This window comes from Balearica regulorum, chromosome 8 (assembly GCF_011004875.1).
Source record: "Balearica regulorum gibbericeps isolate bBalReg1 chromosome 8, bBalReg1.pri, whole genome shotgun sequence".
NCBI lineage: Eukaryota > Metazoa > Chordata > Aves > Gruiformes > Gruidae > Balearica > Balearica regulorum.
This window is the reverse complement of record NC_046191.1, coordinates 16,654,019-16,677,789: the sequence shown is the minus strand read 5'-3', so window position 1 is coordinate 16,677,789 and position 23,771 is coordinate 16,654,019. Positions and strand designations below refer to the sequence as shown.

Genomic DNA, 23,771 nt, shown 5'->3' with positions numbered 1-23,771 from the left:
TGGCAGACCATTTTTTTTCCTCCTTTTAAAAGCAGTTGTTATTAATTTTATTCCAGCACAAATCTGAAGCTGTTGTCTGCCAAGATTATCTCTTTGTGGTCCTTACAAATTGAGTCATCTTACTAAGAAGAAATCCAGGCCTATTTCTTTCTTTGTAACATGGGCATAAAGCCTTGCTTGGGGCAAGAAAATAATCAAAAAAGTGTATTATTAGGTGGTGGGTGTTGGACAAGGAGGCTGAGGGAATGTATGGAAGGGGTAAGAAGTAAATACTAGGATGGAAAGAAGACTGAGAGGGAAGGGTGCAAAGAGAAGTCCCACCAAATACAGGGATTGGGAAGCCGTAGCATAGACACCTTGTATGAGTTGGGCAGTGGGAGAAATGAGAAAGCAGGGGAAGGTTTAAAAGAAACATGGGGAAAGATGGGGTATTCAGGCAATGGTTTCTGTCAGGGTGGTGAGTTCATTTGGAGCCAGGCTTATCTTCAAATCAATCCTGTCACGAAGGGCTGAAGGAGCTTGTTTAGGATGACAGCCTCAGTTAAGTTGGTTCCTGCAACTGGCCCCAGAGCATGGAAGAGTCCGAGTGAGAAGACAGACTTACACTGGTTGTCATTCATTTTACTGGGTTGTCATTTGAAATGCCCAGTGAAGGAAGGGCCTGAAGAGGGTTTAATCTCATTTTAAGTTCCTACTGAGCAGGCTACGCAGTCCCAGTGATATAGGACAAGTAGGTAAAAATGGTCATAAAAGAATATCTGGTAATATCTGATTACCAGGTTCTCCCTGCTCCATCTCCTACCTGTTGAGACCACTTCCTCGCAAATACATGGGACCACCTGCATTCCAGTGTTACCCTACATCCTCAGCTCATCCTGGTGAATAATCAGTACAGGAACTACATTTGTAAAAATGGTATTTCGTTTTGTTTTTCTCCAAACAGGTCTAGCCTTTTCATAAGTAAAAATTGAAATTGTGTGTGTGTGTGTGTGTATAGGCTTCTAGAAAAGCCTTACAGGGCTGTCGTCTTTTGCCCATAGGTCTGTGTTGTTCACCCTCTGATGGATGATTTTGTTCTAGTTCTGAGATAAAATTGGGAAGGTGTTTATCGTGACAGAGTCTTTCAGAGAGAACCCGAAAAATCGGTGTTGCTCACGAGCCATCCTGTATTAGACTTTGGAATTGAGTGACAAGTATTAGTTTTCTTTTGAGATCTTTTAAGCATACACAGTCAAGGAAGAGGTTGGCAAGTGGATTAGCAGAAAACCTCAACTTGCACTTGTGTATAAAGCAGGGAATGTGGTAGGCTGAAGTATTTTGGATAGCATAGATAATAACAGCAATTTTTAAAAAAAAAAAAAAAAAGCATTGAGCTCCTTTGTTATATTCTCCCTGAAGTTTACAGCCCACATTATGCACTAAAAATTTGGATGTTTTCTCTGTCACTGTCAACCAATAAAATTTACTTTAAAAACAAAAAAGATAAAGCTCTGGCTCAGTGATCTAACACTTCAGTAATTTACTATCGTAAAATAGTTTTAAGTACAAATGTTTTATCTTATGCCAAGCTGGACGCTAAAGATGTTTTGTCTAAACCATGAGATAATGGAAAGTGTATTGTGGCATGTGAATTACTTTAGCCTTTTGGTGGTAAATGTTTGCTTAACCAGAAAAGAATGTGTTGAGGTCCTTGCCAAAGGAAAGGTATTGCCATACTTTGCATTTAGAGTACTGTAAATAAAGCAGTAAATATGTTTCTGTTCATGTGTGTTAATCCACAAGTTATGAATGCATTCATTCAATAAGAAATGTAATATACTGTTATCCCTTTTAAAGGGTTTCAGTAAGAAGAGGTCATAATTACTTTGGGTTGAGAGTAATGTGAAACCAAATATTTTCATGATGATTGAAGTTGAATATGAGAGAGAAATAGTTTTTGCTCAAACTAAGTTTCCCTTAAATCCCAAGAACTCAAATCCTGTTTTACCTTCAATATTCTTTTTGTGTGCTGGGTCCTCTGGTGTACTGTTCTTAATCACACATTACTGTAAATCATAAAGTATATAATTCCCTTCACCCGTCCACTGGTTTTTTTTTTGGCAAAAGAAAACCCAACTGCATAAGATGTTAATGATCAGAGAAGGTAGAGCAGCTATGGGAAATACTCCACTTATTGCCCACAGTGTATTTTGGTTTTGAACTTCATTTGCCTTTAACTGATACAATAGCTTAGTAGTAATCTAATAATGCTGATTACAGAAAGAATTGCATAACTCAGATTGCAATGTAATAATATCAGAGCATCTGTTGGATGCCACAGTTATAGCAAGTGAAAGCAACAGGGTTTCTCTTGTAGAGGGCTTTGAAATATCCCTTCCTTACCCCAAAATCCCATGTCCAGGTTTCCAGTTAGAGAGTTGGGAGAGAATATTACGGTTCTAGGAAATAATTATGGAGAAGATGCTCAGTTTACTTTTTGTGACTGTGGCATCATTTGTTACGTACCCGCCTTCAGTCTACAGAGTAAAGAGAAGTTGTTTTCTGGTAAAGGACCATGCATCCAAGTCGTGCGCTTCTTGTAGCATGCATGTATGTGGGAATTTCCACAGGGAGATGCTTGCAGATGGTGCTGTAGGCAGAGATTTGCTTAGGCATAAACGGGGATATTGTACCATCTTTTAGAAATTATTGCCCTGGTGTTCTGGGTATCAGAGCCCTTACAGAGCTCTAAGTGCTCCCAATATAGCTCTGCTTTAGTAGTTGTTCAGATACACTTTTATTTCATCTTCCCAGTACTTCACTGATAATTCATAAGAAAACCTGATAAATGAGGTACACCTCTATTCATGTAAATAAAACCTTTAGTGTTAAGCCCATAAGTAGAACATTAGGTGTTATTTTTCATTTAGAATCTGGTTTTGGTATATTTATCCATTTTTATAACCCTGTGTCCATATCCTATTTTAGTAAAGATATTCATGAAGAACTCATAAAACACTTCAGCCCTTAGAGAAATTTGACTTTGATTCTCCTCTTATTCTTCTACTTAGATGTTAGGAGGGTTTAAAAAAAAAATTTGTAGTTGGATAATAAGACTGGATATGTAATTTGAATCATAAGATAGTTCTTCTGAACATGGTATCATCTGAAAATGCTGTGAATTGCCAGAAAGCCTTTCCCTGCCCCACCTCCCTGCCCCCCCCCTTTTTCCAGCAAGTGTACACTTTGTCCTTGGTACTATTAAAATCCAAAATAAACTTCCCTTTTATTTTTAAGGTACAATGAACTGGATGCCAGTAGAAGCCTCCTAGACAATTTGAAAGGCAAAATAATAATTGAGTATCCAACGTTATTTGTGGTCTTGAAAACATTGAAGAATGACATGGTGATTCTTGGCCAAGGTAATCATATATTTATTTCCTGTTATGCTATACTTAGATATTTTAGTTAAATAAATAATAATAAAGGATACGCCTATTAATAATGTCAGGATTGTGCAGTACGTCTTATATTTCCCTTTGAATCTAAAAGATTGCTATAAAAAAGCTGTTACGAATGCTGTGTCTTAAAACTGCTGCCTGATGGCTTACATCCATAAGCTGTATTGTATGTGTTTTTCCTAACTTTGTTTACTGGTGCTTGATTTTTTTATTGGTGCTTGATGCTTTTTTTTTTTTTGTATATTTTAGCCACTAAGGTAAAACAACTCTTTAGACCTGTGCTAAATTTTGTATGTAGCAAAGTTTGACAGAGTTGGTTATTTCTAAAAAGTCAAGCTGTCTGGGGAAGATGAGTTTTAAGTAAGCCTGTTAATCATACAAAGGAATCATTCTCTAGTATTACCTAGCATAACTCCTAACATTGGACAAATAATTCTGAACTACAGGATAGTTATTAGAAGTCATTACAGCAAAGTAGCTTTTCAGGTGGGTTAAAAGCACATTATCTTTCAAAAAGTACTTAGTTGAGGGAAAACTTTCATCTTGGAGTTAACACTTAGAGCAGAGTCCAGGTCTGGAAGGAATTTGTATTTTAGTTTTGAAGTTAATTTCCATCTTTCTCCCCAGTATAAAGGCTCTATGTCTCAGCTTTGCTTTCTGCAGCTGCTGACACACGGAATCAGTTCCTTTGTCTCTTAGTCTCTCAGCTAGTCACCTTAGTTATCCAATTCCATACTTTTCAGTGATGAGACAGTCTGTAATTTTTCCAGATTTCTGAGGAAAAGCTTTGAAATATGTTTGCAATGGCTGTTTCCCTGCAGCAACTCAATCATGGCTCTATATGTGTATAATTTGACTGAGTAAATTTGAGACTGAGAATATTGTACCAGTGATACCAAACTTCCGTGGATCTTGGCTGTTCTGACTAGATGACACCAAGTGATCCATTAGAGCAATCGCTCTCCGTGCAAACATCTCTTGCACTGCGCACTGCAAGAGCTTCTGAGAATGAGACACCATGCCAGCGGATAAGGTACGAGTCTTCTCTGAGCAACTAGGTCCGCTGATACTCACCCTAGGAATGCACATACGTATACCAGAGTATAAGGAAACTAGGAACATTCAGTTCATCCATTACTTCTTGATTTCAGGCCCTTGCTTTTCAGTAGTCAGCTCTACCCCTATGATTTAGATGTCAGGAGGGAGTTACAATTGATTGACTCATTAACTTAATCTGAGTACGGCGGTTGTCATTGTCTCCTGAGCTAGTAGGGAGGTTGTCCTTTTAAGGGTATAGAGTCAAATAAGCATCGATTGAACCACTATATTTTGAGGTCCTGCTGCTGCAGCAACTAGCTGATTCTGTAAAAGGCAGAGTAGAAGGGAAAAGGGAAAGAGAGCCAGTAATAGCAGGGAAGTGCCGACAGCTCTGTCGCAGGGCAGTACAAGTGTGTATCTTCAAGACGGCAACCTTCCTCTGGTGCAGGGATCATTCAATTAGCAGTCATCCCTGAAGCTGGTGTTCAGGGAACAATGGCAGCTGTTTCAGATTTGGGGAACTATTCATTTTTGTAATCCTTTTTTTTTTTTTTTTTTAAGGTGTTTCTATAGATTCCATAAAAATCCATTGCACAGCTCCCTGTTGAGGTGTCTTGGGTATAACATAGCAAAAGATTGGAGCTAATGGGAAAAATAGCATGATTTTCACAACTTTTATCATTATTTTTGTACATCATCTTAGATAAGAAATTAACACTTCAGCCTTGAGTTTGGTTTGGACTCTGTGTTCTTGGAGCTTTTTCTGTTAAGAGTGCAAGCCTGCCACAGTAACTCCAGATTCTTTCAGGAAAAGCGTGTTCAGAACATGAGTATGAAAATAGGAGGGCTTTTTTGTTGCTGTTTTTCCCCTTGAAGACAAAAATAACACTTTTGTTGAAGTGTGGCACAATCATTGTACTCTTCTGTTGTGTGTCATCTTTACAGAATAAAGGAGAAAAAACAGTATGTAGTTTGCTTTACTCGTTGCATTCACAGATAATTGCTTAGAGTGGAAATCTTGGGTTCACCTCCAGACTCTCCAGGGAGAAGCCTGTTGTAATCAGAGGTACTTTAGCCCACTCCCATCTCCCAAGAAGTGACCTTTCTGCTGCAGCATCTAGTGTGTTTCTTGCAGTCCAGTTTCTTCGCCACATATGACTTTTTCTATCAGTTGCACGCTCCTCCTAAGCCATCCATCCTGCTCTCGCTTACCCTATGTCTACCAGTACTGCCTTGCCTTTCTGCTCTCTCCACGCGTACCCGGAGAGACACTTGTCTCAGAGTGCCGGTCCGGCTGACCTCCCTTTTGCATTCCAGCAAACAGCTGCCGCCTTGATCAGTGGGCGTCTGGCAGGGTGTCTGCTGGAGCGTGGGGGCTCCAACTACCATAGCCCCCTCTCTGTTTGCAAAGGACCCAGGCTAGAACAAGAAACAAAGTCTTGTGGGAATTTAACTGCTGAAATGATGTTTCTTTATTGAGCAATCTCAGATCTACCCCCCTCCCCAGGAGGAACAGAGACAGGTTTTCATAGCCACAGCAACAGGAGCGTGCCAGGGGAAGATCACCATTCCCCCTGCAATTCAAGTTACTACCCCCAAAGACTAGGGGAGAACTAGAGCTGGGCACCTTCGAAGAGAAACTGCTAGAATTTAATGAGAACAAAGCCTATTTTTCCTATCTTTGCTCTCAGCAATGGCTATTTTGGCTGAAGCTTTTGAAAAAAATAAAGATAAGGATTGAGAAAGGAAACTGGCACTGAAAAATTTAAACCTAGAGTTTAATTTTTTCATTATAAGTGAACTGCAGACAGTTTAAAGACTGGGCAATCTTAATTTGTATGCAGTGCTATCAAGACCATAAAAATATGTTCTTTTTGAGTGAAGACAGTCTAATTCCTGTTAAATGAAACTTACTGTCACAGACTAAACTTAAAGCTAAAATTTGTCTGCTGAGCTTTGCTTGAGTCAGAAGATTGCCACATTCTTTTATGTGCTGTTTTGATGCTTGACTTGCTTATAGCAAAAACTACAGGTGCTCTGATTTCAGCATACAAGGTCAGTCATGGCTGAAGATAGTAGGGGATTATAGAAGCTTTCACAGGACTTAGGGGCAAAAACAATCCTCACTTTGTGCATTACTCAGTACATATCTGGCATATAAATGTTAATTGATTATACACTAGATTTAATGTAGACAAAATGTGACCTCCGATGTTTCTGGGTGAAATGCTTCTATTTTCTTGAACAAATTCCATTGAAACTGTACAGGTGCACAGCGTCCTGTGTATTATCCGTGTTTGTCAGCTGTAGAACTTATCTTGACAAGATAGTAACTATATTTCATCAGCTCCCTTCTGGTAGCATTTCCTTAATGAAGCATCTGACTCTAAATGCTCAAAAACTTCTTTAAGTTCATAGTCAGATCCAATACTGAAAATAACAATGAGAGCAGAGTGTGAATCATGGGCCTGCTTTGCTGTAGTTTATTTTTGTGCTGCTTGAGTGCCACCGACCAGCGGCATTTGGTGACCTCACCACAAGGTGACCGGGGTCAGTGCTTGTTAAAGAAAGCGTCTCGGGGTGTGAGGCTGAAGACCAGTTTGGGAAATGAGTGTTTCACGACGGGATCTCAGTAAAGCACAAGTTATTGTGCAGCTTTAACCTCATCAGCCTTAGCTCATGGATTCACACAGCTTAACACCATCTTTGGGATGCTGGAACATGCGGAAGGAGCACATAGGTTCATCATCTTAATTTTTCACTTCCTTTTAGAATTTCTTCGTAGATCCCCATCTTAACTGAAGTGCTAATAAAAGTGTAAACTATTTATAATTCATTACAGTTGTGATATATGTATGTAGCAGCCCAGAAAACAACTTTTAAACCAAATAAGCCAAGAGAACAATTTGAAATTTTCAGTGGATAAACAGTTCTGTGTGGTATAAATACTGTGCTTACCTACTTGACTGAAAGACCAAGATGTAAAAACTAGAATAAATTCTCAACATTGTCTTGCTTTCTCCTTCAACAACAAGGTCCTACCCAGGGCTTCATCCCATGTTGTGAGCCTGATTATGCCTTATCAAATAGCTATCCTCAAGGAAAGTGTGATGAAAAGGAAAAGAAACTAAACTGCTTCTGTTTGATGAGCAAACAACATTGCTGGAGCTAATTGCTTGTTTGTTCTTTGTTTGTGTCCTACACCCTCAGATGCCAGTGAACGTGCAGAGAACTCGGACAATGAAAGTTCATCCCTTTCATCTGTGGAAGAAGGGGAAATACGGGACAGTTCATGACGGTTCTTTGAGGGAAGAGAGTGGAAAGAGCATTTTATTTTTATTTTCATTTTTATTTAATCTTTTTTTATAGAACTGACTTCTCAGAGGTTTAGTTCACCTTCCTTCACTAAAAGCAGCACTTCCTAACTGCCTATTTTTGGATTTAGTAATGCATATTTAGGGATGTAAATAAAGAGATGGGGAATTGCTGGTTCCAGAAAAAACTTACATTCTTATTTTATTGCGTCCTTTTGTCCATGTATCTTTAATAAATCAGAGTAACCCAAATTTAAAGTTTCCAAGTTAGTTTCAACAATGTGTTTTTCCTTTTACCCTTGTTAGGAGGTAAATTGGTGTCTGATTTCTGAGTTTAAATATCTGGTCACATATTTATATTTATATGTGGATTTCGGTCTTAATGCTTAAATTTACTGGAAAAAAACCACTGGTGTTTCATTAGATTAATTTTCTTTTAGGGTATTTCATCATGCTGAGCTGCTACAAATTATCTTACTTTACTTTTGACTTCAGTCTTCTGTTGGTGACATTTTGGGTGCCTGGTGCAATACATTTTTTTTTTTTTTCTTACTTGGTTGCATCTTGTTTAGTGTGTTCAGGACAGGTCAAACCATGTTTTCAGGGTGGCATGTTGCTGTATGTTTAATCTTCTACCCTGATCTTTTAAATTAGCATGGGTTTTACAGTCAATAGAAATGGATACATAGAGTGTCACTAGTGCTGATATATTGGACTTCTAAACAATGCTTATGTTGTGCATCTCATATTACTAGTTTACCTACTGAAGCCAGGTATTGTAAATATTTACTGGAATATCAACGAAATTTACCTACTTAAAAACAAATATACCTTAAAAAACAAAAAAAAGTCTTGTACTGTATCATCTGCTGACAACAGAAATCTGTTGTTAACTTGTGAGAAGCTGTCTAGATCCCAGACGGCTTAGCAGTGTATCCAAGTCCCCCGTGGCTGTGGGGTCTCTTGGAGGAGGAGAGCAGCACGCGCTGGGAGCGCTCTGAGATTGGTTCTCCCTCTGCACACTGGCACCGGGGAGCTCTCAGGAATCACGTAGGCGTTTGGGGTTAGTTTGCAAGGTTCTAGCTAAGTCAGCACTTGTAAAGTCTTAAGGACATGATCACTTTGTAAACAGCTCTGTGAGGTTGCTGCTGCCATCGTTGTTACCCCAGTCTGTCCTCTGCTGGAGACTAACACCTTTGTGACAAAAGTTGGTGGCACGGGATGTACGCTAAGCTGCCGTGAAGGTGTTTTTTCAGTCACAAGTGTTCTTCCTGCCAGTGCTGACCTTATCTGTAGAAAGGCAACAGAAAGCAGTGAAGGAACGTGCTGAGGTAGCAGGAAGCTGTGGCACCAATACGGGAGAGGATTCGGGCTTCCAGCCCCTCAGTCTAGGCTTTAGGGCACCAGGCTGTCAGTTCCTTACCAGTCCTGCTGTGTGGAGAAGATTTTTGAGATGTTCAGAGGTTTAGAAGTTATTTTTTTCCTCACTTTTGCAAACATATTGTCATTAAAAATTGTTCACTGTGGCACGTAGCTACTGAAGTTTGGAAGGAGTGTCAGACCTTTGTAGCCACGTAATACTTTTTCTCACAGAGGTATCACACGTCCTTTCCCTTGTGTGTTTTGCAACCCCTGGTAAAACAGGGACATTTTTCTTCTTGCCTGGCAGTAGCCACTTGTGCTCTATTTTCTTCTTTAGTCATTGTTGGTCCTCTGCCCATCTCTTGTTTCAATATTTGTTTTATTAACCCTTTTTAAAGGACCAGGATTCCTAGCTATAGGTGCTGCTTTCATATTTTTTCAGTTCAGTGAAAGTGAATAAGGTTTTCCTAATCAGTGATTACTGCACGCTGACTTGGTAGCCACAAATTACTTTAAACCGGTCTTGAACTCATTCATAACACCACCAATAAAAGAGCAGAACAGCAAAACTGCCACAGTTCATTTGCCAGAAAATGTTTCATCTGGAGTAAAAGCGTGGCCTTTCTGTTAAGATTCATAGCACACAGTGGAAATGACTGCTGCAAATATCAGTGTGGATCTGCATGTGCGTGTGATTAGTCTTTGGCTGAGGACCGCAGATTTGTAATTTGCATTACTTCCCTGCACTCTTGGAGGTTTTCATTGATTGCATGAAAGGGTTTGCCTGCCTTTTTTTTCTTACATAAATCTTGTTTAAGCTTCCTTGTGAATCAAACACAACCGTAATTTGTTTTTAAATGAAGATGCTGTTAAATCTGTCCTTCAGATTTAAATCTCTTCCTACCTTAAAGAAGGTTTTAAAAAACTAGAACTGAAATTTCCCAAAGCAAGCTGGGAATTGTCTTCCAGAGTTCAACCAAGTTGAGAGTAAAAGGCCTTGGTAGCATTTACCAGTCATTCCCAGGTTACTATTTACCTATTTTTATTTAGCTTTGATAAAGGTTACACTGGTTTGAACAGTGGTGGTTCATCAAACGCAAGCCAAGATGAAATGTAAATATTTTTATTCAGTTTTGCTAAACTTCTTCAATTTTTGTTTATAAAAACAAATCAAAATGACAAAAGCACAGCCTTACTGGTGACAGGTGGCCAGTGCACATCCTGCAACAGTGGTAATTCTTCAGAAGAATGTTACTGATTTAATCAAAGTTTACGCACTCTTTGGCTGGGTGGATGGTTTTTAACACTTTCATAGGCAGTTAGGGGAAGTTTTTAATTCCCTTCTGAGTGACTTAACCCAGATCTAGCATCCTGTAATAAACTGAAGAGAGAAAAAGCATCTTTAAAAGCTGTATTTTTAAACTTCTGGTGAAGCACTTGACATTTAAGACAGAGCTGAGGCTGCTTGGAAGACTTCAGTTCTGTCCATTTTGAAAGCATCCTAATGTAATCCTATTATAGAGGGATCCCTACAGGACCCTGCCTTGGTTCAGCACAGACAATGTCTGTGAATGAAAGCTCTGTGATATTGTTTTAATCTTCATCATTCAACACCAGCTTGCGCCGAGTGCTTGATTTTATGCCTACTACACGTACTCATTTATTTTCCTCTCTAAACTACTTGTCACAGAAGGAACGAGCTATTTGTGTGTAGCATTGTGATGGCATTTCTTTTAATGTTTAGACTTTTCAGGTTTCAAACCCTGAACCCTCACAGCGTGCTCGAGCTGAAGGACCATCAGCTTACAAAGCAAAGAGTAAAGGCTCTTGTCCTGAATGAATGCGCTACTTCAAAAAATTAAAAGCTTAATGAAGTCATCCCTTTCACAAGCCATGAAGGACAAAAATAGAGCATAGCTAAGCGCATAGCAATAGCTGAGAGGTAGGATTGAGTCAGCCGTATGTATGAGAGAACTTGGTTCTTTTCCTTTTTTGTATAACCTCTTGGGGGTATGAGACATAAGTTACTGACTTGACACGGGTAAACAACGTTATACCCCCTGTCAGTGTAACAGCTAAGTTTTGAATGAACATAGCTGAATTCTAGGTTTTCCTGTATTTGTCTCTGCCTTACGAATTGTTGATCCGTAGAGGAAAAGAGTGTCATGCCACAGAATGTGTGGCTGGCGCTAGGTCTTGGAGGCGTGCCGGACCAATTCTTGTTACTCCAGTTGAGCAGTGCAGTTTGACTTTGCATTAGGAGTAAAACAGTTCACTGTGCAAAACACGCTCTCTAGTCTAAAAAAGTACATAAATTTCTAAGTTCACTGTAGTGCTGATAGAAATCTGAGCTACGTGTTGTGTGTAAGTGTAGCTGCAATTCAGACCTTGCCCTGCCAGATGCGGCTGTTCTCTGTTGACATCTGTAGGAACTGAGAATGTATAACACCTTGCAAGAGGCAGGCTTTCAAACACTAAATATACAGCTGTGATGATGTAACTTCAGGCCGGATTCGGTCACAAACATTTCATTCTGCTTTCTTAAGTCCCACGCTCTTTTCCTGAAAACATTTATTCTTCCTCCCTCTAAAGGAAAAAATATCTTGAATTTGTGTTTATGTTGTTGCTATGACATTCAGTTAAACTGTATGCAGATGCAGGTTCTGTTAATAAGAGAAAAAAAAATGAACTGTGTATTTCACTGAACAAAGATTACCCTGTGTTTGTGTTAAAATGTTGCTATGGCAGTGCATATGGTTTTATTTGGTGGAAATTTGTGGTGAAATGGAAGGAAGTCATGTGTGTGCAAGACAAACAAGAAAAGGCAGCAAAACCAACTTGAAATAAATACTGAAACTGAAAGGGAAGTTGCAGATGACACGTAAAACCAGGAAAAAACAAGGATAGCTGTTTTGCTGTCTGTGGTTTGATAATAGAAATGTGTTCCTACTGTGTCCTGCTGGGTCTCAGTGACCCTCCGGACAGTGACTTAGCTCTAGTGATGCTTTTGTTGGGAGAGCCTCTTTCTCTCATTGGCTCTCTGCATTGTAACGTTGTGCTGGAAGCAAAGTTCCGCTGGCTTGGCCTGATTTCACCACTGCTAACTTTTCCTGCTGAAAAGCATTTCCAGGCTATCTTATTGTAGTAGGCTTTTTGGCAGGAAAAATCAATAGAGTGATAAAATATGGAAAGCCACCTTTGGGTCAAGGGGAAGTCTTTGTGGACTTACTGGCTCCTACTTGTGATAGAAACAGTGGATTTTTATTTTATTTAACTGGCACAGTAGTCCTCCTGTTTACCCTATCCTTTTGCATTAGGCTGGTTTTTGCATCACTTGCATCAGTACAGCTGTTTGTGGGGTTGTGTGACAAACCAGAGCTGGTTAAAAATAATCTGCCAAAGGAGGAGGGATAGAAAAGAGAGGGGAGAGGGAGTCTTGATTTAGAGAATAAATTGCCACACTGGGAGCCGGGCGGTTCCTGCACGATCCCAGCTGGTGGACAAAGCAAAAGTGTTTTTAAAATCACATTGCCACTTTCTTCTTGTCATCCCAGTTCTGCCTCAAGAAGGAGGAAGAAGTGACTGTGAACCAAATGAAGTGCCTATTGCCTTTCCACTCCTTGCTTCCAGGTTTTCTACTGCATCGAACTGTGGCCCCAGAACGTGTCTGTTTTGCCAAGAGTGCCAAGAGGGAGTAGAGCTATGTCCAAGTGAGGTAAAAATTCAGTTGGTGGATGAGGTACAGGCATTCAGGCAAAAGAGCAGACGGGGCTGGCTTTAAAAGCTTGCCTGAGAAGCCCCCAGCACTTTCATATCTAAACTCTCAGTGGTATCTCTTTGTTGACCTTTTTTCGCAACCTCTGCTTTCAGCTATGCTTGGGCATCCATATTGGTTTTAATGGGATTGTTCCACTACGGCATGAGTATCTGCTTCTGTAGAGTGTATTTTCCTGGTTTAAGTTCTCATTAATAGACTCGCTGGTTTTACAGCTGGGATGTCTTGATGCCTGATTTTGTCAAATTCCTGAGCTAATAATTAGGATCTAACCTGGTTGGTTTGAGTTGCCCAAGGAAATCTGCAGCTTCTGAGAAACTGGTGTCTTTGACTCAGCCGATCTGCTGGGCTCCTTTGATCTGGTGTTTAACCAGTCCCAAAATATTGTGGGACTACAGTGCTGACGGTTCAACTGATATCTATAACGGAGTCCATTCTTACTGAAACTGCCTTCGTCGTGAGGTTAAGTTGTTCCTGTGTCCTAGCTAGATTCCCATCTGGGCAAATCTATGCGCCCTACCTTTAAATTTCTTCTGTCTAGTAAACAAAAACCTTACAAAATCTTGTGTAATGTTTTCCTCCTGGATGGTTGCTGCATTCCATCCTGTAACTGTACTTCAAGACAGATGAAGTTGCTTACGTGAATGGTGCCTTGGGGTCTTTCAGGATCTTCTCCAATATAAACTGTGTATATAGAAGTCATAGCTCAGTAGTTTTTCTGAGGAAAAAAAAATCATAGCATACTGAATACCATCTATTCAGTTGCTTGGTCTGCAAACTTTCTTGTTTCAGTCCCCAAGACCTGTGCTGCTGTCGCTCAGAAAGTTTGCTGCGTACCCGAAGCTGCGGCAGAGCTCCTTGTCTGGCATGCGGGGGGGTTCATGCAGCTTCGGTGGACTGTGAGCGCAGGAAATCCCCCCGCTACACGGCTACTCTGCCTGTTCCCACGCAGCTACACGGCTTGTTCCCGCACAGCCTGCACGCCGCCTCAGCTTCCCACTGGTAGCAGGGAGGTGGGCCTGATTCCCAGGTGTCCACTGGAAGGTCAGGCAACCCAGTGGGGACTGGGTTGCTGTGGGCTCCACAGCAACTTTTATATGGAGTTTAGAGGTTCTTGTGGCTCAGCTCAGCGAGGGTTAATTAATGCTTGGCTGTCCCGCTGCCAGTAAGATGTTAGCTTTTCCTCCATCTGCTGCTCGTTCAGGGGAAGGAGCTAGCAGCATCCCTGGAGAGAGGATTTAATGTAATCATGGCAGTCTGTTTTCTGCATCCTGCTGCTTTTGTTTTGTTTCCTGTGATGCAGCACTTAAGGAAGCAGAAACTTTTTCTTCACTGCGTTGCCTTCGTTAGTAGGGAAGATGTTATATGTATGCCTGATATTACAGTGGTTACCACCATCAAACCCTTGTAAATAAGTGCATTGAATACGAGACTACACATTCCTTCGGTCCTGAAATTGTAGTTTGACAAACGCTCCTTTTGGCGGCAGCACCGGATTCAGCAAACTGCCCGGTGCCACCACTCTCCATCCTCGGGTGACCCCAGCGCTTGCACGGGTGCCGCTGGTCGGGGCCTTGCGTGACAAACCCCAGCAGCTTACCAGCGAAGAGCAAAGGGCCGGGGCAGACGCGAGCGGGAGAGGTGGGACGGCTGAAGCAGGGGCTGCTGTGGAGATGGCGGTGCTGAAACCCGTGCCACGGGCTTGGGCAGCGCGGCTCGCCCTTCGGTGTGCCACAGCTCCCCAGAGAAGCACGGGGGCTCCTGCTGTCTGCCCGGCTCGGAGGAGCCCCGTGCGCGTAGGTGGGTTTATTCTCAGGGTTGGAACTACTTGATGGCATTGAAATGTGATGAAAACTTTGCTGCTTGTCATGCATGTCATTTATTATGTTCCTAACTCCTCATCTTTCAGTATTCATCTTGAAGAAGGATATTTTTAGGTTTTGACCAAGAAATAAAATTACAGGTGTGCTCATTAACCTTACCTGTAAGCCCTGCTGATTGCGCTTTATCATTTATATTTTCATGCCTTGTATTTAGGGTTTTTTCTGCTGGAACAAGGATATAAAGATTTCAAAGCAAGTGCAAAGATGATACACAAACAATGACACCGATTCTTTTTACAGTACTGGGACTTGCGGGCTTTAGTAGTTTTGCCATGTAATTGTGAAAAGTGAAGAGAGGACTATATGGATGACAATTGGCTGGTGTGAGATCCCAGCTCTGGAACACTTGTAGTTCATTTTGGTGGAGTTTGGTTGGTTAAAGTCCTCTTTATAGCAGGATAATTTCATTAGTATATTTTACTTTTACATTTGCATGATCTGGTCCTGCAGCCCTTATTGCCCCAACAGTACGTTTTCCTAGGGAGCAGATTACAACCACCCCTCTACTTGGTGAAACACGGAAAGCCCAAAGTGCAGGGTGTAAAATCCAGGGCCTGGCTAGAGCCACGCTTTAGGCAGGAGTTGGAAGGGCCACTTTGTGTATGCTATGCGTGTTACAGACATATAGCTTATAGTATAGCTACATGCATATGTAATTTTTCAGGGAGCTGTTAGGTTGGTTTGAAGACGGGTGTCATTCAAGTGTAAGGGACAGCGGGGATGGCGAGGAGCGTGCATGCAGCTGCTGTGTGTGTGAGCAGCGTGCTCCTCTTCCTCCCTCACGCAATAACCCAACACGTACACCTGATGATTTCTCAGTCAGCGCCTGATGTAGCGAAGCATTCAGTGCTCGATCTAAGTAGAAGCCAAACAAAAGCACTTGACAGCATTTTATACTTTTGCTGTCAACAACTACTGTACAGACAAGTTTAGGTACAGCTGAGACCGGTGGCCAGGTGGTGAATTCCAAAACAGCTCAAGTTTTGAATGCCTTTGGGGAGAGAACTTGACTGAGCAGAAGAGAGATGGCTGTAATTTCTCAGGCAAAGCATTAGCTGCCAGAGATGAGCTTCTGAGATATTTGGCTGTTTATTTTATTGACGTATTTATGTCTAATCTAATAAAAAGTTGACTCTTAACCACTTCTGCATCTAACTATATGACACTGGATGACACCCCTTCACAATTCTAAAACCTCACAGTCTCCATTTTTTAGAAGGATCTTTCTTACTAAAGTCTATGGGAGGATATTTTGCCAGAGAACTACCCAGTCACAAGGAGAAAAAAAAAAATTATCCTGTTGCAGGTTTCCTTTCAGGCTTATCTGTAGCGCAGCCCTATGCTAACCAGAATAGTACAGATGTTTGATGCTGCTCTCTCAGTTCCTACTCTAGTTCATTTTTTCAAACTCATTTTCTTACTGCGTGCCAGCTAGCCATCTTACACCTCCCTTGATTAGCTGAATGTCATCTGTGTCCCACAGTATAAAATGTAATTACATCTTTAAAAAGTGGGAAGGGGAGGTGAGGAAGAGAAGAGTAGCTGCTTTGCCTTTTGCTCTATTGAAGAAGTACTTGAAATTCCTCACATTCTTTTCCTGTTAACAGTATGTTTACTTTTCATCACTGGGTTATTAGGATTAACAAAAGTCATTGCTTCAAGCTCATTTAATTTGAATTTAGTGAAAGCAAACTACCTCCTGCAGACTGTAGGAAACATTCTTCTGCACAGAAATGTATTAATTTGCAAAAACCAGCCACCAAAAAAACGTGCAACCTACCAACTGCTTCCCCCCCAATGTTCAACATCATGTGCGTGCACTGCATTCTAATGAAGTACCTTGGGTTGCAAATTCCAGGACAGTTTGAATAATCTGACAGTCTAATTAACACTTCAGTCTCTCCATCAAACATTTGCTTTCACTGTCAAGAAGCTTTTTCTGTAGCTACTTTTTAGAGTGTGGGGTTGCAGCACTTCATTGCTGCAGCAGAGCTTGTTGTAATTTTCAGAGAATCTAAGCTTTTCAGGATTCAGGGTTTTCACAGAAAGCTCTTGCAGTTGCTGTGTTTAAGTCTGCTGCCTCTCAGAATGCTCTACTAAGTAGTTAGGTAAATATTTCTTTATTAAATGATTAATTCCATAAATAAATTCTTTGAATTCATTGAATATAAAATTAAAATCATTTACAACTTATTCCAGTATTACAGGGTCTGGAAGGGGTAAAAAAAACCAAAAACACAACAACAACAACTCAAAGAAAAACAAAAAAGCTACAGTTTGATAAATAAAATACTCAGCTTTAAAACAACTGATTTCTGTTTGCCATTAAACTACAGTTGGTACATAATAGCTGCCACTGTGAACACCCCACAAGTGCCCATCTCAGGAAGGAATGTAACTTCCAAGTTGGTTGGGAAAGGGTGGGAAAAAAATGGAGGGAGAGGGAGAAGCAAAGTGTTAAATTGAACAGGATAGAAAAGAAGTTTTCATAACCAGAACAAAACATTTATCTGATCACTTACAAACAGAAAACAGTATATAATTAGATAAGGTGCTCCAAAAAGAAGCAGTAAAGTTGCTCCAGTACTATGAAGCTTTAAGTATGCTTAAATCTCTGTTGCATTAGTGTCCAGTTGCACAGTGCACTCTTGTAACATCTCAATGTTGACCTCAAATGGGCAAGGCACCATTTCCATCAAAGGTCCTTTCTCCATGGATGGTTACTTCAACATTCTGTTTAGCATCCCACCCCCAACACAACTCAGTCCCTAAATTTGTGAATGTCATTGACTAGTCTGTAGTAGGGATAAGCTTCATTCGCATGCGGACAGTTGTAGTTGCATCGGCAGGACTGGATCATCATGACGCTCTTGGTGAAGGTTTCCCCGTCATCGCAGCGGAACCTGATCTTGACAGTCCTGGTCTGCTGGGGCGTGCAGCACCTGCCATCCACGCAGGAGCCACAGTACTTGGGGCGGTACTTCTTCACGCTGGAACATCCGGCATAAGTGAACTTCACTGGGGATGGGGACTTCTTAGTCTTGGTACATTTTTTTCCCTTCTGTAAAAGAGAAGCAATAGTATTAGCAGGAGGTCCTTCTCCAGCCTTCACCCTCTACCCAAAGCAGTTTGGAAAGAAGAGGAGCACCGGAAGAGTCTGTATTTACCTTTAGGGAGGCATAGCTAGGCTGGCCACATGGCCTCACTTCACATATCCTGGTCTCTTTGATGAGCTTGCAGTCAGGATTGTCGTTGGTAACCCTTGTGGAGATGCCAGTTCCGCATGTCTTTGAGCACTGTGACCAGGAGGTTGTTTGCACAATGCATTTGGGATTCTCAAAAGCTTGGCTTTGTGGCTCGGATCCAAAAACTGGAAACAAAAAGGAGGGCTTAGCCCAAGTATATCCCCTCACTGGGTTTCTCTCTTCCCATCGAGGTCTAAGGAATCATAGAGCCATCCTCCCACCTCCTCCCCTTAAGCGTCAGACTGAGTAGCCCATACTCACCAGGTAGCATTTTCAGGCCTCCTTTCACAATAGCAATTAGCTCGTTGTTCCTGGTTAGTTCACCTTCGGAATCATCTGGCCCAAACTCTTTGCTGAAGAAGCCTTCCAGCTCATCCAGCGCATCCTTGCTTTCATCACAGACCCACTCTTCGCAGCACTGCCCGGGGACTTTGACCAGCCTGGGGCTGGGACAGCCCAGGTTCGGAAGAGAGAGCTCTTGCGGGCAGAGCGGGATGCAGCCCACAGCTCCATCTATGCACGTACACTGGTGTTTACAGTTCGGCTGGAAGCTTTCACCGTTCTGGTAGATTTTGGAGTTATATTCACACGGTCTCCCCTCGGACTGGGCTGCAGAGAGCAAGAGAGAGAAGGGAAGGAGGGAGTCAGCGGCGGGAAGCGCTCGTTTAAGCACAGGTATTTGCTGGTCTGTTAAATTCAATTTACAGTGGAGCTCCCTACAATCCCCCGGAGACGCGGGGCCAGAACAATAAGTTAGTCAGGAATCACTTTTCCTTATGTGCGTTTAGCGGAGCCCAGACATACTGAATCGCATTCCAGACTGCTGAAGTCATGTGCCTTTCTGCCAAGCTACCAACAACAAAGCATAACCATACATGGACTCGAAATTACTAAACTTCGGCACTACGGGGACCAGGGCTTTTCTCCCGGGGGAGGCGGAGGGCGAGCGGCTTACCTCTGCAGATGCCCTTCAGCGCGGCGGGGCTGGCGCCGAAGTTGCACTCCAGCCCCTTGGTGTGGTCGCAGGGCTGCGCCCGGCTGCAGTCCTCGTTCAGCTGCTTGGCGCAGACCTTGCAGCAGCCGCAGCCGTCCGGCACCAGCCCCACGCCCGGGGCGCACTGCGGCACGGCCGCCGGGCACTGGCAGACGGCGGGGCAGGGCGAGCCCAGAGCCTGCGGAGCGGAGCAGAGCGGCGGCCGGTGAGTGCCGGGAGCGGAGCGGAGCGACCCGCCGCCTCCCCCCCTCCGGGCAGAGCCGCGGCACTTACCAGGCGCGCCAAGCAGAGGAGAGCGGCCGCCAGAGCGGGGCGGGTGCCCGCGGAGCCCATGTCTAGCGCCGGCGGTGCGGGAAGCGAGGGACGGCGGGAGGCTGCGAGCGCGGAGCGGGGCCGGCGCGGTCTGAGGCAGCGGCGGGCGCGACCGCCTTATATGGGGCGCGGGGCCGCCGCGTGCGCCGCGGCGCTGACGTCGCGCGTTCCGGGCCGCGGCCCCGTCCAGCGCTCGCGGCATCCCAGGAATGCGGCTGGCGCGCGGCGCGGCCGCCCCGCCCCGCCCCGTCTCCCGGCACCGCGGCCGCTGGCGGCGGCCCTGCCGCGGGGGGTCCCGTGTCCCCCCCCCACCCCACCCCCCCCGCCGCTTCCCACCGCCCGACGGGCCCCGCCGGGGCTCCTCCGCCCGCCTCGGGGGGAGCGGGGTGGGGGTAGGAGGTTTCGGCGTGGGACGGGCTGCTCCCGCGGGGCGCGCGCCCGGGGCCGCCCCGAGGCCAGGGAGGCTTTTCCCCGGTGTGCGCGGGGTTGGGGTGGTGGGTTCGTTCCCCCCCGCGTTGTCCTCAGTGACGCTCCGCGCCGCGAGGATGTTAGAGTGAGGAGCCGTTCGCCGGCGGGCGCCAGCTGCGCCGCGAGCAGCGCCGGAGATGCACATCTGTACCCGGCCGGCTGCTGCGGGACCGAGCGCGGCACCGCTCTACAGGGCTGCGTCCCGTTCGTTACACCGCACACAAAGCGGCCCGGCGGTACCCGGGATCCTGCCGTTACCGCTGCTGTGCGAGGGACAACCGAAACGTTTCGCGCCGCCGCGGAGCGCGGGAGCCCGGCGACGCGCAGCGAGGGGCCCCGTCCTCGGCCCGGGAGCGAACCCGCAGGAAGTCCTGGGCCCCGCCGGCCCCCCGCGCCAGCCCGCTCATCGGCGGGTTCCGCGGCCCTCACCCGAGCCGGGCGACCTCGGATAGTATTTCCCTGTCGAAGTTTCAGATTTGGGGTTGGGGAGGAGAGCCTAAGCTTCTGTTGCGGCATCTTTTCTTTTCATGGCCGTAAGTATTTCCAGATGGGGATTTAGACACCAGACGTAACAATATTTCCATATTTGGTATAGCAGTAGCCCGCATTTTTCACATTTTTCTGCTCTGTTATCCAACCACAAAGCATTCTTGACAGCTTCAGATGTTGTTAAATATAGCCTTAACTTCTGTTCCCAGGGCAGGAAATTCTTTGGAATTCCTGTTTTTCACGCAATCTGTCTATCATGATTTAGGAGAATTGCGCTGGAGGAGCCAACTGGCGTTACACTGCAGTTTGCTCCTTTATTGAACAAAGCCCAGCAGTTGAGTCTGCTACCCAACGGCGTTACGTTAAGTCCCCATTCCAGGGATTTTTCTTTGCAAATGAGATTATTGTTCCTAACGCAAGTTTGGGTGCTTTAGGGTTTTTTTCGGTTGCCTTCAAGGCTGGAAGGTGGAGGAGCAGATTCAGACGAGAGGCGAAACTTTGGGGGGAAAAAAAAGAAAAAACAAAACAAAAAAACAAAACCCAAAAAAACCCCCAAAACAACAACAACAAAAACCCCACCCCAACCCTCCAAAGCCCCCGAAAAGCGGAGGGGGGGAGGGGGCGAGGGAGACAGTGGAGAGGGAGGGGATGCGAAGAGGAGGGGATGCGATTAACCTGTCTGCGTAGCATTTCCATACAGTGAGTGTCTGTGTGCGCCGCTCGTCAAGGACGGGCATTTAGGGAGGGGAGGCGGCAGCAGCCCCGCTGCTCGGAGGAGCCAAGCCCAGACGTCTCGTCGCCTGCCCGGTGCCGCAGCCGAAAGGGTGACAGCGAGGACCGTTTCAGGGGACGGAGCGGGGACTGCGCACATGGCTCCGGTAAGTGCCGCTCCCGGGGACGCTCCCGGTGCCGCGCGCTCTGCGCGGGGGCCGGGGGGACGCGTGTGCGTGCGCGCGCCTCTGCGTGTGTGGTGGCGCGTTCTGCGTGTGGGTCCCGGCGGCAGCCCCCACGGCGGCCTTGTCGAAGGACCTTGCCGGCGCCGCTCCCGGACGCGGCCTTGGCCGGAGGAGCGCGGCGGGGGGACGCTGGCTGCCCGGGCGGCGCAGGCGGCACGAGGGGGGTGCGCACAATAGGGCCCCTGTCTCCGGCCGAGCCGGGCGGCAGCGGCAGCCCGAAGCCTTGCGGCGGACTTTCCGAAAAACCTACACCGTTTCGTTTCGCTTCCCCAACGCGCGTCTTTCTCCCAGCGGCTCCAGCCCCGGGGGGACGGAGCGGGGCTGACGGACGCGGCCCACCTTTGTCGGTCTCCCGCAGAAACCGCCGCGCAGCAGCAGCAGCACGGGGGCGGCGGGGGGGGGGGGAGCGGCACCGGCACCCCGGGACGGCCTGTCCCCGCAGGGGATGCCCGTGACCCCGGGGACGGAGGCGGGGGCAGGGCCGTGGGTGTCCCCGCCGGAGGGACACCAGCGCCGCTCCCGGCCCGGCCTGCGGAGCCCGGCCCCGGCCTCCTCCCCCTCCTGCGGGGATGTCCCCGCGGCGGTGGCCGTGCGGGGCAGAAGGGCCCGTGTCCCCAGCTCCGCCATCCCTCCTGCCGGCGGTGGCCAGGCCTGATGGAGGGTTCCCCTTGTTGGGCTTTTGCCCCCCACAGTTTGTTCTCTCGGTGGTTTTCACGTCATCCAAGCAAATTAGATTGACGTTTTACTTTGTGGTGGCTTCGTGGTTTAGGAAAGGTGATGGGATGAAAGCTCTGGGCCCTCTTTGCCCAGAACTTGCTCTTCAGAAGGCAGCAGTTCATCACTTGTATGCCTCAACATTGGGTCAGACAGGACAACAACTGAAAGGGAGATTCAGTCTTCAGTTACGCGCAGCTATCTCCCGAGACTGCCAATATATACTATTTAGCGCCATTTCTGATGACAGGAGGTATTTTACGTGTCCATTAAGAATTGGACAGAGACCACCGGCGAACTTAGGTGGTTGCCAGTAGTGGTAGTAATGACTTTCAATCCCTACTCATTCAGCTGAGCCCCAGCTGGTGACGAGGAGGAGCAGGGCTCGGTCCCGTTTCCAGGCTCCAAGCTGTCCAGTACAGCGGGCTTCCCTTGGTTTTGTAGGTGTATGGGGTTTTGTCTGTGGCACTTCGGTTTTAAAACTCCTAACAGTGCTTTTTAGATGCAGAATCTGACTGGTACTTTTTTCCCAGGATGACTCTTTACACAGCAGCATTGTGATCAGGAGGAACTAGTTTGTGATTCAACACACCTTGATTAATGAAAATTTTTAAAAAATTTCGAAACTTTTTAAAAACCAGAAGAAACTAGCACACCAATGCGTGGCTAAATTGGCTGGGTTTTGCTTTTCAGGGATTTATGCAAACACTTGTTTGTTTAATTACATCTAATTTAAGGACATGCACCAAGCGTTTTGCTTTGATGTATGACTCTCACAACATTCAGCAAATGCCGCAGGAACAGTCAATGAATAGCGCCTTTTCTCGCTGGGTTTCGTGTCTTACCACAACTTTGATGGAAAACTGTAACTGAACCTACGTTTGCTCAAAAAAAAGGTCGAAAGCTTTGAAGCACCTTTTAACAAACCTGTCCTGAATTTCAAGTAGTTGACAACACTTGAGACGGGTTGAGTTTCTCTGGAGTTCAGGCTAGACTGTGACCCTTTCTTAGGCTTTTCCTGCACACATTTCCCTGTCACAAACCGTGACCCAGCGTTTACCTTCCAGGCTGCGCCTGCATCTCCTGGATGTACGTCAAGAAACAGGAAAAAGTTTGGAATATCTTCCTTTTTTTAGATTTTTGTTCAGTGTAACATACTGTTCCAGACCTTTGTTCTCCCAAGTGAACCGGGAAATGCTCCCCACTTCATGTCATGAAGAGTATTTTACTGGCTCCTCACTTTTTGTGCTGTAGGCGATCACTGTTTGTCAGGTAAAGTCTGCTGGGAGCTTGGCTAATGCAAAGCAGGAATTTGAAACAGTTGGCTTTTACGCAGCAAGTATTACAGATTTACTGAGTGTATCCTGTCATTTCCACAGGTCTGTGTCTCTCCAGGGAAAGGACTTTCCAGTGAAACAAATCAAGAAAAAAATAACGGAATGGTTTATCTTCCCTCTGCCCAGCGTCAGCTTTTCGTGGCCATGCGTGGGGCCGCCGAGCAGCATACAGCGCTGCGTAGGACGGAGGCTGCTCTGGGTGCCCGTGCTCCCACTGACAGTAAGTATCCAGCACCAAACCGGAGCACGCCAGAGGTTTACGGCCACGTGAATTTTGGGGAAAGATCTTACTAAACCCAGCGTCCAGCCCTTTTTTGTGCTGTGTTTAATTTCCTCTTTCTCATTCTCTTTTTCCTCAGCCCATTCTTCCATCTCTCCTCCTCTTTCTTCTCCTTTTCCCTGTTCCAGTCTTTTTCCCTGTGGCCTTTCCTCTTCCAGTGTTTA

At 45.3% G+C, this 23,771-nt stretch overlaps 2 protein-coding genes and 1 long non-coding RNA gene across 8 annotated transcripts in view; 2 read left to right on the top strand and 1 right to left on the bottom strand.

The window, feature by feature from the left end:
- ZNHIT6 (zinc finger HIT-type containing 6) overlaps window positions 1-8,044 on the top strand; it is a 35,114-nt gene extending 27,070 nt beyond the window's left edge. The window contains exons 9-10 of the mRNA XM_075759847.1: window positions 3,277-3,401; window positions 7,689-8,044. Coding sequence (XP_075615962.1) covers window positions 3,277-3,401; window positions 7,689-7,774 — 211 coding nt within the window. The 3' untranslated portion in view covers window positions 7,775-8,044. The remainder of the gene's footprint in view (window positions 1-3,276; window positions 3,402-7,688) is intronic.
- Window positions 8,045-16,916: 8,872 nt separating this feature from the next.
- On the bottom strand, window positions 16,917-19,580 carry CCN1 (cellular communication network factor 1). The gene is given in 6 exon segments (XM_075759846.1): window positions 16,917-17,873; window positions 17,980-18,182; window positions 18,319-18,666; window positions 19,013-19,229; window positions 19,325-19,405; window positions 19,407-19,580. Coding segments are annotated over 6 exon segments (1,308 nt in total). The 5' UTR covers window positions 19,566-19,580; the 3' UTR covers window positions 16,917-17,573.
- A 643-nt stretch (window positions 19,581-20,223) lies between these two features.
- LOC142602754 (uncharacterized) overlaps window positions 20,224-23,771 on the top strand; it is a 36,126-nt gene continuing 32,578 nt past the window's right edge. For 5 of the 6 annotated variants that reach the window (XR_012836528.1, XR_012836529.1, XR_012836527.1 and 2 more), the window contains exons 1-2: window positions 20,373-21,198; window positions 23,370-23,547. This is a non-coding gene — a long non-coding RNA (uncharacterized LOC142602754). The other variant, XR_012836530.1, reaches the window with a different exon arrangement.